Below are 12907 nucleotides of genomic sequence, written 5' to 3'. Positions count from 1 at the left end.
GCAGCCCCCTCCCCATGCACAGCATGGGGCAAGGGCGACTGAGGTTCAAGAATCCCACAGTGGCACCCCCAGCCGGGGAACACCGCAGGGTGAGGAGGGTGCCATCAGGGAAGGGTAATCCCCGCAGCCAGGAAAGACCCCCGCTCTGCCCACCTGCTGTGGGGCTGGCACAAGGTGGGGGCCCATGGCAGGTAGGGCCCCCCAGCACACGCAAGTAGCTGTTCAGCCCCCACAGTGGTGGCCTGGGCTGCATATTTATGGCCCTGTGGCTTCGTCACAGCCCTGCTTTATCTTGCAGGTCTTCTCCCTCATCCACGACAGTAGCCGCGGTACAAGCGTGGGGCAGAGCACCACACCAGGTGCTTCAGGGAGAGCAGAAAACCAGAGCGCGGCAGGGAGCAGCTTCCCACCAGGTACCCGCTCCTCCTTCCCTGGTGGGCAAAGAGAGGGAAGGGATCATCCTTCACATGACGATGTCCCCTCTCCCCCTGCTGTGACACCACCCTCCTGCTGCGGTCCCCTGTTCACTCAGGGGGCTTCGGGGGGATGTCTCAGGCAGCTGCCATGAGATACTGCTGTACTGGTCCTGCTGGGACCAGTAAGCCTGGCAGAGAGCCAGCCCCCCCAGCCCCCCCAGCCTGGCCCAGCACAGGAGATGCAGTGCAGGTGGCTTCGACCCGGTGCTCGGGCTGTGACACAGACGGGACACAGGGCTGCACGCGGTGCTGTCCCCTTGGCTGCGCTCCGGCCGGGGACAGAGATGTGCGGCCGCTGCTGGAAGGAGCCTTTGCCAGGATCAACAGGCGCTGAAGCAAAGGTCCCCGCGCGCCGTGCCAGGGTGTCCCTTGGCAGGGCCTGGCTCCCAGGGGAGGGGTGGGAATTCCTGAAAGCCCCCGCTGTTGCCTTGAAAAGGTTTAATTTTTAATTTTCAGCTCCAGGGGCAGTTTCCAGCCAGCAGCCTCCGGCTCAGAGGCACCGGGCATCCTCGGCTCGGCTGGCGCGGGGTGCCAGGACCCCCTGCCAGCCCCCGCTGAGCGCCCGTGCGGGGGCCGCCGGCAGCACCGCAGGCGCTGATCGCCCCAGCCCGAGGGGCCGTCCCACGGCGGAGCTGCGCGGCCCCAGAGCAGCCCGCCGGACCGGGAGCGGTTTCGTACTGCGCCGCCAGGCGGCGCCCGCGGGTCGACAGCGGCACCGCCGCTCGGGGCCGCTCCGGGGCAGCGGGAACGCGCCGGGGGAGCGGGAACGCGCTGGGGCTGCAGGAACGCGCCGGGGGAGCGGGAACGCGCCGGGGGAGCGGGAACGCGCTGGGACTGCAGGAACGCGCCGGGGGAGCGGGAATGCGCCGGGGGAGCGGGAACGCGCTGGGACTGCAGGAGCGCACTGGGGCAGCGGGAACGCGCCGGGGGAGCGGGAACCCGCCGGGGCTGCAGGAACGCGCCGGGGGAGCGGGAACGCGCCGGGGCTGCGGGAACGCGCCGGGGGAGCGGGGCCGGGCCGGGGCTGTGGGAACGCGCCAGGGCTGTCGGCAGGGCGCTGAGGCGGCTGCCCCTTCGCCCCTCTTCCCGTGGCGGGCGCGGGGCGGGCAGCTCGGCCGGCCGCAGCGGGGTGAGGAGCTCGGTCGCCGAGGGAAGCGGGGCCACCGACCTTCCCCCCCTGGCCCTGAGCCCTGGCTGCGTTCCCTTCCCACGGCCTGCCCCCGGCTGCCCGGCCCCGCCAGCCCTCCACCCGGCCTCCCTCTCCGTGCTGGGCCCCCGGCCCAGGGGCACGGGCTGCCCCCGGCATTGCCACCACGGGGGGCTTTGGCACTGGCTCCAGCCCGGCCATGCTGTTCCCCTGAGCCCCCCCGGGCACCCCTCCAGTCTGTGCTTGCTCCAGGGAAGAGGGGCCTGTGGGGACGAAGCTTCTCAGCGCCAGAGGCTGGCCCGTGCCGTGGCCCCCCGGGCTGGGGTCCCGGCTGCTTTCGCACTTCTTGGCTGCCATGGGCAGCAGAGCCCTGCAGAAACAGGTGTTCTGGCAGGAGCCGTGCTCACGTGCTGGTGCATGAGCTCTTGGGGGGGTCCCTGCTTAATCCGGTTCGTTGGCACCTCTAGGTTAGGTCGTCAGGTGCCACACTTGCCCCACCGGACACGAGGTCAGAGGCCCAGAAGCCATGTGTGCAGCAAGTGGCGGGCCTGGGGGGACCCAGGGGGGTATTTTGGTCAGGCCAGTCTCTGGGCTTTGCTTTCTGGGAACTGCTTAATCAACAACACACTTATGCAATGGGTGCAAGAACCACTCACAGCTCCACGCTGACCCCTGCCCTAGATCTGCTGGGGCAGAGTAGTGGGCGGGCGGTGTGCAGCTGCGGTGCAAGGGGACGGGCAGATAGGATGCTCTTGCTAAGCTGGAGGTGAAATGGGGGTTCATGGGGGCAGCTGTGGGTTGCTAGCCAGTGCAGAAGGATCCAGGCAGGTTCAAAGGGATTAATCTCTTTGGGGAGACCCTGCCCCCCTGCCTGGAAAGGGTGGTGGGTTAAAGTAATTCACCCTTTTTGCCTGCCTCCTGTTTCATGCTGTGCTGCAGCCCTGATCCTGGTTCTGTGGATCCAGCAGGGAAAGAGGAATTCAGCACAGCATCATGACTGTTTCCCTTTCCTGCATGTGTGAAGCTGTGGTGTGGCTGTCAGGAGGTGGTGGTGAAATGGGGGTTTTGAAGACCCCCCCTGGCCTGGTACCTGGGCCCGTGCCACTCAGTGATGCAGCTTCAGACTCCCTCCAGCTTGCTGCATTGTGGGGAGAGTGTCAGGCAGGGGGACCTGGCTCCCTCCTTGGATTGAAGGCGGGAGCAGCCCTGCCCCGTGGGGAATTTAACCTGCTCCGAGAGCCAGAAGGGAAACGCTCCACTTCCAGTACGGGAACATGGAATAAAAAGCCGGGGAATGGGCATGCGGTGCATGTGTGGGCATGTCCTTAAACAGAACATGTAACCAAATATTTGAGATGAGGGACTGAACATGAGTTTGCAAGGGAGTGTGCAGATGTGTGTGTACCACTGAGCATCTGTGCAAGTGAGGGCGTGTGCACTGTGAGCATGCACCGTGCACCTGTGCCTGGATGAAAGTGCCATCTGCTCAGTCCTGCTGGTGCCCAGGCAGCACTGCCTGCAGCTGGGGCTCACAGCCCCTGTGGGAGCTGTGCTCCCAGGCCAGGCTGTGCCCACTCTTTCCTCCCTGTTGACATTCCTGGGCTATTCTGGGAGCTGCCAGCAGGCCCAGCCAGCTGAGAACTTTGCCCCTTGCATTGTGGTTGCATCATCTCTGGTGGGTGCTTTTTCCCAGACAGCCCACTCTATTTACATGTCACCTTTGTGGTTGGCCAGAGGCAGGCGCTCCTTGTGGTCAAGACCTTGGAGTCAGCGCTGCATGGCATGGTGGGCACAGGACGTGCCTGAAGGGCTGGCTGGGCTTCAGGTTCCCACCGCACTCAGTGGGTTCCCTGCTCTGGCACAAGAGCACTGTGCTTTCTCCTGCTCTCCCAACAACGTGGCGCCTTGCGCCACTTTGGAGAGATTTCTACAGGACCATGCCCTGGCTCAGACTGTGCGCCCTGCTCTAAGTGTGGCATATGGGGCCAAGCATCCAAAGAACATCTTCAAGTTGACGTGACACTGGCTGCCACTTCATGAGCGCTCAGTACATACAAACATCCATTTTAATTTGTGGGGACGAGAGGGCATAGTATACACCTTCGCTGGCCCTGCTCAGCCCCGCCTGGGGGTGATGCTGGACCAGGCAGTCCAAAGGCTGAGACTCCCCAAACTCATCACATGGTAGGAGTGACAAAAGCCCAGAGACGTGAACAGTCCCCAGGGGGCTGCAGGGGTCACCCTGGTCACTGCCCCTGATCCCTACTGGGTCCTCTGTCAGCAACAAATGAGACTGGCCCTGCTGGGATGGCGAAGGGGGTGCCCGGGGGGCAGTGGCACTGCGGGGGCCAGACTGTAGGCTCGGTGGGCAGGCAGGTGAGGCCGGGATCCATCCGGCAGGGTGCTCTGGGATCGCCCCTTGCACCCAGCCAGGATTTGCCCCAGCCCTTTGCTTCCTGAGGGTTTTGGACCAGGCAGAGGTGCTCAGTGCCCTGCATCCTCCACGGTACCTGGGTCCCTCCGCACCCCTGGGCAGATGCTGAGGTGAGCTGCAGGCGGGCAGAGCCCATGCACACACACGTGTGCAAGTCCCTTGGGCACACACCTCTGCATGTCGCACTATTTGTGCACGCCCCTACGAACCCTCCTATGCACAGACTCCCGTGTGCGCCCCCCCCCCCCCCCCCCCCACTCGCGCATAGCCCCCACAGTGCCCTCCGCGGGCCGGGCCGGGGCTGGATGCAGATGCGCAGCCCCGCTCGATAACCCCTCCCGCGGGGACCCGACGGCCTCGCACGGAGCTGGGAACGGGGGTCGACGACTGCGCCCGGCTGCTTGTGGGAGCCCCCTCCCCCGCGACAGCGGGACGCCGCCGTCTGCCACCCGCCCCCGCTGCGGGGGGGGGCTAATCCCGGTAATCCCCCGCCCCGGCCCCGGCCGCGGCCCGACGGGACGGGACAGGCAGGTGAGCCGGCCAATAGCGGGGGGGCGCCGGGCCCGCCCCCGGCCGCAGGTGCCCAAAGCGGGCGGGCGGGCCGCGCTGCTCCCGGTGCCGGCCCGGTGCGTCCCGTCGGTGCCGATGGCGGCGCGCGGCGCGGGCCCGTGGCTGCTGCTGGTGGCGGCGGCGGCGGTGCTGTGCGCGGCGGCGGAGCCGCGCTGCTCGGCCTGCGCGGGGGGCGCGGAGCGGCGGCTGCTGGAGGAGGCGGCCAAGCGGCAGCTGCTGGAGAAGCTGCGGCTCCGTGAGCGGCCCCGGCTCGCCCACGCCGTGCCCCGCGCTGCCGTAGCCCGCGCCCTGCGGCGGCTGCAGGCGGGCGGTGCCCGCCGGGGCCCCGACGACGAGGTCGAGCAGGGCTACGAGATCATCAGCTTCGCGGAGCCAGGTGGGTGCGTGGGAACGCCAGCGGCCGGCCGCGAGCCCCGTGGTCACCCACGCGGCCCCCGACGGCCGGGGTCCCGGTGAATTGGGCTGTGCCCGGTGCTGGACCGCGGGAGACCCCGGGCGAGCTGCCGTCGTGCTAGCCCCTGGGGTAGGGTCTGCCTGCCCTGGGCTGTGGTACCCGTGAGGATGTGCAGCCCCTGAACCCCGGGGTGCTGCAGCACCCCCAGGGCCTTGGCCATCCCCTTCTCCCAGCGGGCTGAAGGTGCCTGGAGCCGCGAGGACGGTGATTAAATCATTAATTAATGCACTTGCTGCACACTGGTGACCTCCGGGTGCTGCTGATGCTGGAAGGCTCAGCTCTGGAGGAGAGGTGGCCCCTCTTTCGGCATTGGCCAGTTGAGCCCCCCCCACCTGAAGTGCTGCGGTGCCTGCAGGAAGGATGGGGGCAGCCCTGGGTGCCTGGGGCTCGCAGTAGCTGGACCTGGGAGCTGCAAGGGCTAGTTTGCAGGGGAGGGGGAGGCAGGGTGGGTGCAGGCTGGAAATACTCTCCAGCCTCACAGGGTGCAGCAAAGGGAAAGGGCTAGGCAAGCCAGGTGACAGCAGGTGCTCCCTGCCCTGTTCTGTGCCCGTTCCACCAGGCAGGGTGGGACAGTCCCCCGTTCCAGCTCCACCTCGCTTTGGGTAGCATTCCATGGAAGGGAGGGGGACAGACTGAGGGCTCTGTGGAGGGAGGGAAGTTTGTAGGTCTTTCCTGAGAGGAAGCTGAAAGAGATTGGGCTCCATGTGCAGGAAGGTAGTGCAGCCTCACCTTCCCTAGCATCCTGTAGCATTCATCTCATCCTTTTCTCCCCTCAGAACCCACATCTCCCTCTGGCTTGCGGCTGCAGTTCCAGTTCAGCCGTACACAAGACCAGGACGTTCATATCCTGCAGGCTCAGCTTTGGCTCTACCTTCGAGTCCCCCGAGACCTGGTAGCCAGCCTCACCCTGAGAATCTTCCTTGCTGGTGGGGAAGGCGATTTGGTGGGGGGCAATCGCACGCTGCTGAGTGAGAGGCGCCTGAGCGCTAAGGGCAGTGGCTGGCGTGCCTTCACCCTCATGCCTGCCCTGCAGAGTTTCTTTGGGGGAGAGCACAGGACCTTGCGGCTGGAACTGGAAAGCCATGGGGATGAGGGTGATATTATGGCAATAGCCAATGCCAGCTGGTCCCACCAGCCCTTCCTGGTGGCCAAGGCAAGGGTACGGGAGACAGGGCACCATGTGGCCAAGCGCAGCCTCCGCTGCAGCCAGAACTCCAACCTCTGCTGCCGCAAGGACTACTATGTGGATTTCCGTGACATTGGTTGGAACGACTGGATCATTAAGCCTGAGGGCTACCAGATAAACTACTGTGTGGGCCAGTGCCCTCTACATGTGGCAGGCAGCCCCGGGATGGCCTCTTCTTTCCACACAGCTGTCTTCAACCTTGTCAAAGCTAACAACATCCAGGCATCAGGGCACTCTTGCTGTGTGCCCACACGACGCCGGCCACTCTCTGTCCTTTACTTTGATCGCAATAGCAACATTGTCAAGACTGATATCCCTGACATGATTGTTGATGCCTGTGGCTGTAGCTAGGGTTGGGGGAGCTGTGCTGGGTGCCCCCATTCTCCAGGGCTGTTTATCTGGGGGGTCGGTGGGGGGTGGAGGGAAGAGCTGGAGAGCTCCCTTGAGCTGGAGTCAGACTGTGGTGCAACGGATCCTTCGGAAAGGGTGGGAGTGAGGGAGGGAGAGGGTGTCATCAGAGGGAGCAGGGTTTGTCTCCAGAGAAGAGCACTTGGGGCAGGCGTCGCTGAGGACACACGGGGCAGAGCCAAGGCCACATCAGACTGCCTGAATCTGAGCTGTGGGTGGTTGGTGACTCTGGGCATCCCTGCCCTGAGTGGCAGCATCCCTCTGGTCCCAAGCTGATACCACGTTTCTGGTGGTCGTGTTTCCCCTCTGTGTGGGGTGAGGCAGCCCTGCTTTGTTCACATTCAGAGTGTCTGGTGACAATTTGGGACTCGGCCTCCTTGAGAGCAGAGTGGGATGCAGGAATGGGTCCGTTTCCTCCAGCTGTGAAACTGGAGAACAAGAGCCAGTCCTGCTTTTCTCCCCTAGTGCAACAAATCTTCCTGCATCAAATCTGGACCTATTGTTGGGAACAGATGGAATGAGGCACAAATAACAGGCCTGGAAGATGTGGATGAAGGGTATGACTGTCGAGAGCCTGAAAACCGCAATGACTAGGCACAGCCCTCTGTTTCCAGGAGAGCATGGAGCTGTGGAGGATGATTTTGCTTCCTGGCCAGGTCCTGTGTATTTCCCCTTTCATTGCCCTGGGTTTTGTGCTTTTCTTCCCTGCTGCCCATCCCAGCAGTCAGCTCTCTTCCAGCCCGGTGCCTCCTTACAAGGAGGTCTGACTCAGAATTTGCCTTTAAGACCATACTAAAGGTACAGATTTTTTTGTACCTCTAACTTTGCAGCTATTACTACTCTTATGGTAGAGGTTTCTGCAGCTCTTGGGACTCCCTGGTGCTCCGTCCTGTCTACCCACCTCTCTACTGAAGATCTCACTCTGCCTCTGCCTTCCTGATACTCATGTATGCAATGCACACACATGACCTGTGTTTTTAATTTATTTTAATACTTTGGTGTGGCTTTGCCAATAAATGGGTGGAAATGCAAAATCCAGGCTCTGATTGCTTTCTCCTGGCACTGCCTGTGTGGATGGGGTGGGGGAAATGGTCCTGCTTGGGGCCAGAAGGTCCTACTCCTGGCCCAGGCCCCTCGGGCTCTGGCTGGGAGGATGCTGGGCTCTGGGGCTGGAGCAGCAAGCCATTAGCAGCTGCGGGCAGGACTGCTCTGCCGGGGGGTCGGGGAGCTGCGGTGTTTCTGGGGGTCCCTGGGTGCTGTGGGGTGTTGCACGCTGAGACCCTGTGCGAGTAGGGCTATACAGGGGGCTCTTCCCTATGGATGGGCAACCCAGGGATTGGGCTGGGAGCTGGGTACTACCTCACTGGGGGCTGGAGCGGGGTGGCCCATAATATGAGCATCAAAGAAGCTGTTTCCCAGCAGGGCAGGCATGGCTGGGGGGCATAGCTGTTCTGTGAAGATGCTGTTCTCCACCTGGATCAGTTCCCAAATGGAGCTCAAAATAGCACAGCTCTAGGGGCTCTGGCCCCAGGTGGGTGATCTCGAACAGTGAGCCAGAGCCCACCCCCAAAGGCTGTGCCCCTACTGCAAATGCCAGATTATACCCTAATCATGTCTCGCTGATCTCCCTAATCCTCTCTCATATGCTCCCCTAAACACCACCTGATGACCCCAGCCTCAACCCCACAGACTCTGGCAATGAATGAGGTGGTGGGTGATGGGGAATCGCCTGTGTAATTTGGGGTGAGATTCTTCTGGAGTTGGAGGCAATGCCCCCTGCTCATCCCTCTGAGATCCCACATGGCTGGCCTGGGTCCTTGTTGCGCAAGCATCTGCTCAAAGCTCAGTTTGGGGCTGTTTTATCTGGGGACAAACCCACTTGCTTTCCCAGCTTGGCCCTGTGCTGCACCCTGCAAGTGGACAAAGGGCAGCTTTCATCAGGCCGCCACAGAGGGCATCCCCCCACGTGGCAGGGGCAGCGTGGCCATCACCCACGCTCCCCAAAATATCTCCGCCTGTGGGGAACAGCCTGCAGGATGTGTCAGCCTTCTGGGCACTCGCACAGCCCCAGCACGTGCGTTGCTGACACAACAGGACACCTTGTCCGTGTCTGTGCCCCCCAGAGTGTGTGTTGCCATACACATGCCGGGAGTTGCAGCTGTGGATTTCAGGTAAATGCACAGGGATGTGCACAGTGTCTTTATAGTCGCCCTGCTCCTACTCTCCCCCGCGTTGGCACTCTTGTCTAGCCAATGCAACTGGGGGAGGTGGGGCAGGCAGGGAGGTATCCCACAAAGACACCAGATACCGTGTTTTCCTTTGCCAACAATGCAGCATCTTCCCTGTTGCAGTGAATGTATGTTTCCATGTGTGTGTGTGGGAGGTTGTCCACATGCGTGTGCGTGATGTGCTGACTCACTGACACACTGACACGCTGACCCACCAGCCCAGAGCCAAGATGCTGAGCTGGCTGTGGTGGTAATGTTAAGTCTTTAATCTGGGTGATCATCTGGCCCTGCTCTGAGCCAATTTAACTTTCCTAAACAGGAGGCCAAGATTAACCGTGGGGCAGGGGATGTGGCAGGGCTGGGGGTCCGGAGGTTGAGAGCTGTTGCAGGGGGAACTGCCCAAGCATTGTTTGCGCCCAGGGGACTCAAAGCTGGTGGCAAAATGGACCTGGGCCTGTCTGGCCATGCAGATGGCCCCTTGGGAAGAGGTGGGTGGTCTTGGGACAAGTCCCCAGACCCTGGGAGGGAGGCCTGGCTGGTCTATGGCGGTGCGGGCAGTGGGGTTGGCCCCACACTGTGCCTGGTACCCAGGCTGGCCTTTCCCAGCAGCTTAGCTGAGGTCACACTCAGGGGTAAATCTGCTGAGCCGCTTATGCCTCTTACAAAACGGGCAGGCAGGCAACCCCTCTCACCTGCGCCCGCTACCTTGGCCCTGCCTTGGGGCTGAAGCTGTGGGACTGGATCCACTGCAGCGGCCCAGGGGGCATCCCAGGACACAGCTCACTGTTCTCCCCTCCTGTGAAGGATGGGGGAACTGTGCCGCCCCCCTACCCTGTGTGCTGGGGCCTCGCCAGGGTACAGACACCTCCCCACCTGTCGCTGGGTTGGGGGTGGCTGGCAGGGAAAGGAATGAGACTCAGGCTGGGGCAGTGGGGACAGGAACGGAGGCAGGGAACAGTCTTTGGCAGGCCACGGCCACGGCCAGGAGCTGAGCTGCCTCCTGAAATCTCTCTCACACATTACAGTATGGGATTACACCCCATGTTGTCCCCCTGCTCTGGGGGTCCCGCACATCTGTGGAGATGGTGTTTCCCAGACCTGTGGCGCCGTAAAGCAGCTCCTGTGGTGCACTGGACACCTGCAGTGCATGATGGCACACAGGGGCACTGGGAGGACAGGCTAATGCCAAGGAAGGCAGAGCGCCCACAGTGGGGGTAATCCTGCTAAGAGGCTCGGAGGTCAGGCTAGATGTGTGGCGCAGCTCCCGTCACCTTTGAAGCTCATACTAGACGTGCAGCAGCATCCTAGAGAGCAGGGTGGCGCCACTGGGAGCTGGGAGCAGCTGAGCACCAGGGCAGGGTGAGAATGTGCATGCCCCCACAAAAAGTGTGTCTGGGGTCACCTGGGGAGGTGGGCATGCACAAGGTGGGGCATGAGCTCCCTCCTAGCAGGCTCTCGTCCCACAGGAGCCCCCAGGAACAGCCCTTTGCTAAGCCCTACTCCTGGTCCAGCCCCACTCCAGCCCTGGTGGTCCTGCTGCCCTGTCTGCTCAGGGCTGCAAGGGTCTGGGAGGCCACAGTCTCGGGCTCAGGGCTCCTTCGTGGGCTGCCCAGGCAGGGGGTTCGTGGCTTCAGATTCCCTTTCCCAGAAGTCAGGGAGCGAGGACTAGGGAAAATGGGGCAGGGACAGAGCTGCAGGAGAGAGCAGGGTCCCCAGGCCTAAGTAGGTCTTGGGGAGGTCATCCTGCCTCCCCACTGTGCCCTGTTGGCATTGACACATGCTGTCACGTTCTGGCTAGGTACAAATGGGCAAAGGCCACTTTCCCTGAAATAGCTGCTTGCACCTGGGGCCACACTGGCTCTTCCCCTACATTTAGTCACTGTAGGGAACTGACCTTCATTGTAAAAACAAACAAGGAAAAGCAGTGCTGCTGGGTGAGAAATTTCCTTTAACCCCCCGCCCCTCCCACCCCTGGAGCTCCCAGGCCTCATCTTCTGTTCTCGCTCGGACACCCTCATTGCCTCCTGCTTCCCTCAGTGCAGGTACTGCCACTGCCCTGCTTTCCCTTCACATGTGACAGGACCTGGCTACCTGCAGACCCTGTGAGCTGGGTGAGGCTAGGCTGTTCCAGGGAAGGGGGACTGGCTGTGCAGACTGGAGTATAGGACCCATTTGGGGAAGGGACCAGAATGCTTTGCAATCCGCTTCCAGAGCTGCTACAGCCCCAGTGCTCTGCTTGCCTTCTGTACAATGATACAAACGCAACACAGGACTTGACTTTACCCTCACAGGGATGTACAGCTGTGGTGGCAGCTGAGGGGCACCAGGCTGTATGCAAATGACAATCACTGTCAGGCCCTTGAGATGGTCTCAGGCCCTGCAGTGCTTGCTATCCTCGCCACCTCCACCACTGGTAGCCCTGGAACAGTTGATGGAGTGGAGAAACATCTAGGTGGCAAGTAGGAGGCTAAAGGTAGGAGGTGGTGAGATGGCTAGGAAAACTGCTGGGACAGCAGTCAGGCTATGGGCCAAGGGGCAAGCAGCCAGGGAAGCTTTCGGGGTGGGAGAAAGCTTTCTGAGCCACAGACATTGTGGCTGAACAAGGAGGCATCAGGGGAACCCATCAGGGCAGCCCCAGGAGGATTGCTGGATGCCTCAGTGGCTTGCAGGATGGGGAGGCAGGATGATTTCCAGGTGGAAATGAGAGGGCTCATCTCCTTAAGCAGCTGAATGGGATCACATGCAAAGGGAGGGCTAGTTTAGAGGGAAGGAAGGGGCTGCAGAGCATGCCCATGGCGGGCAAGATCACCCTAGGGGTGGCTTGTGCCCAGCACCTCTGGCTCCTTGGGCAGACACATGGGTTGCAGCTGCCCTGGGGAGAAAGACCCGGTCCTCACCTCTGTCTGACTGCCCCATTGCGGTGGGACCTGGTGGGCAGGGTGGTGAGGGGGCACAGCAGGCCTGGGAGCACCCCGGCTCCGGCCTTGCAAAGGGGGTGAAGATGGGTGCGTGTCCCTGGCTGGAGGAAGAGCCCCCAGCCCCGCTGCCCCACTCGCAGAACCCTGTGCACTTCCACGCAGGGGCCACAGCAGCCCCCAGGCTGGCGCCCTCCCCGCCGGGGCCAGGGAGCCCCCCCTGCTCCAGCTCTCTTGTGAGGAGGCAGCACCCAAACCCCTGCGGTCTCCCCGTGGGTTCAAGGGAGGGCGGTGCGAGGACAGTGATGTCCCCTCCATGCCCGGGCCCGCGGCGCGGGGGAAGGGCCCGACCGGCCCGTGGGGCGAGGGGGAGCGCGGCCCCACCGGACCCCGGGGCCGAGCCGGCGCCCGGCTGGGAGCGCGTGCGGCGGGGAGGCGGCTCCGCCCGTGGCCACCAGGGGGCGCTGCTCCGCGGACCGCCGCGGACCGCCGCGTCCCCGCACCCCCAAGTCCTGCACCCCCGGTCCGGGGGCCCGGCCCCGCACTCCCCTGGTCCCACAGCCCCCGGCCCCACACCCCACTCCCACAGCCCCTGTCCCCGGCGCGCTGGCAGCACGTGTGGGGTCTGGCCGGGGACCTGACGGGATGTTGGGGGGGAGGGGGGTTCTGGGCACCCTGGGGTGTCCCAGGGGGATTCGTGGTTCGCTGCTGGCGTTGACTCCCCCCAGCCGGCTGCGCTCCCACCCGTGTGGCAGCAGTGCCCCGGGGAAAGGTGGGGACCCAGGTGGCAGAATCCCGCCCCACAGTGTCAGGGCCACCAGCTCCTGCAAGACCACTCCACGTGGCCCTTCCAGACCAGGGGCGACGTTCTGAGTTCCCTGTTGGTGGCAATCCCCTCTCCCGGCAGCAGCACACACCCCCCCCCCAAACCACACACCAGCTCGGGGGTTCCTCAGCAGCGCCCTGGGCAGAAGGACTGGCTGAAGCCACCAACCCCCTGCGTCCCTGCCAGGGGTCTCTCGAGGGAGATGGGGTCCCTCTTGCTGGGTGCTCCCTCCGGTCCCAGTCCTGGGGTGGGTGGGCTCTGCT

At 63.1% G+C, this 12907-nt stretch overlaps 1 protein-coding gene across 1 annotated transcript; it reads left to right on the top strand.

Annotated features, from left to right (window-relative positions):
* Positions 1-4624: 4624 nt before the first annotated feature.
* LOC102052757 (inhibin beta C chain-like) lies at positions 4625-7709 on the top strand. The gene is made up of 2 exons (XM_055696792.1): positions 4625-5003; positions 5858-7709. The coding sequence occupies exons 1-2, from the start codon at positions 4703-4705 to the stop codon at positions 6616-6618; spliced, it is 1062 nt and encodes a 353-aa protein (XP_055552767.1). The 5' UTR covers positions 4625-4702; the 3' UTR covers positions 6619-7709.
* The last annotated feature ends 5198 nt before the right edge of the window (positions 7710-12907 follow it).

The sequence above is a fragment of the Falco cherrug genome, chromosome 19, assembly GCF_023634085.1.
Source record: "Falco cherrug isolate bFalChe1 chromosome 19, bFalChe1.pri, whole genome shotgun sequence".
Lineage (NCBI taxonomy): Eukaryota > Metazoa > Chordata > Aves > Falconiformes > Falconidae > Falco > Falco cherrug.
This window is presented reverse-complemented; position numbering and strand designations above follow the sequence as displayed.

Excerpts from the sequence above, each read along its gene's own strand:
- LOC102052757 (XM_055696792.1), top strand. The coding sequence starts at position 4,703 with ATGGCGGCGCGCGGCGCGGGCCCGTGGCTGCTGCTGGTGGCGGCGGCG. Across the intron at positions 5,004-5,857 it reads CATCAGCTTCGCGGAGCCAG|AACCCACATCTCCCTCTGGC; the intron begins GTGGGTGCGTGG and ends TTCTCCCCTCAG.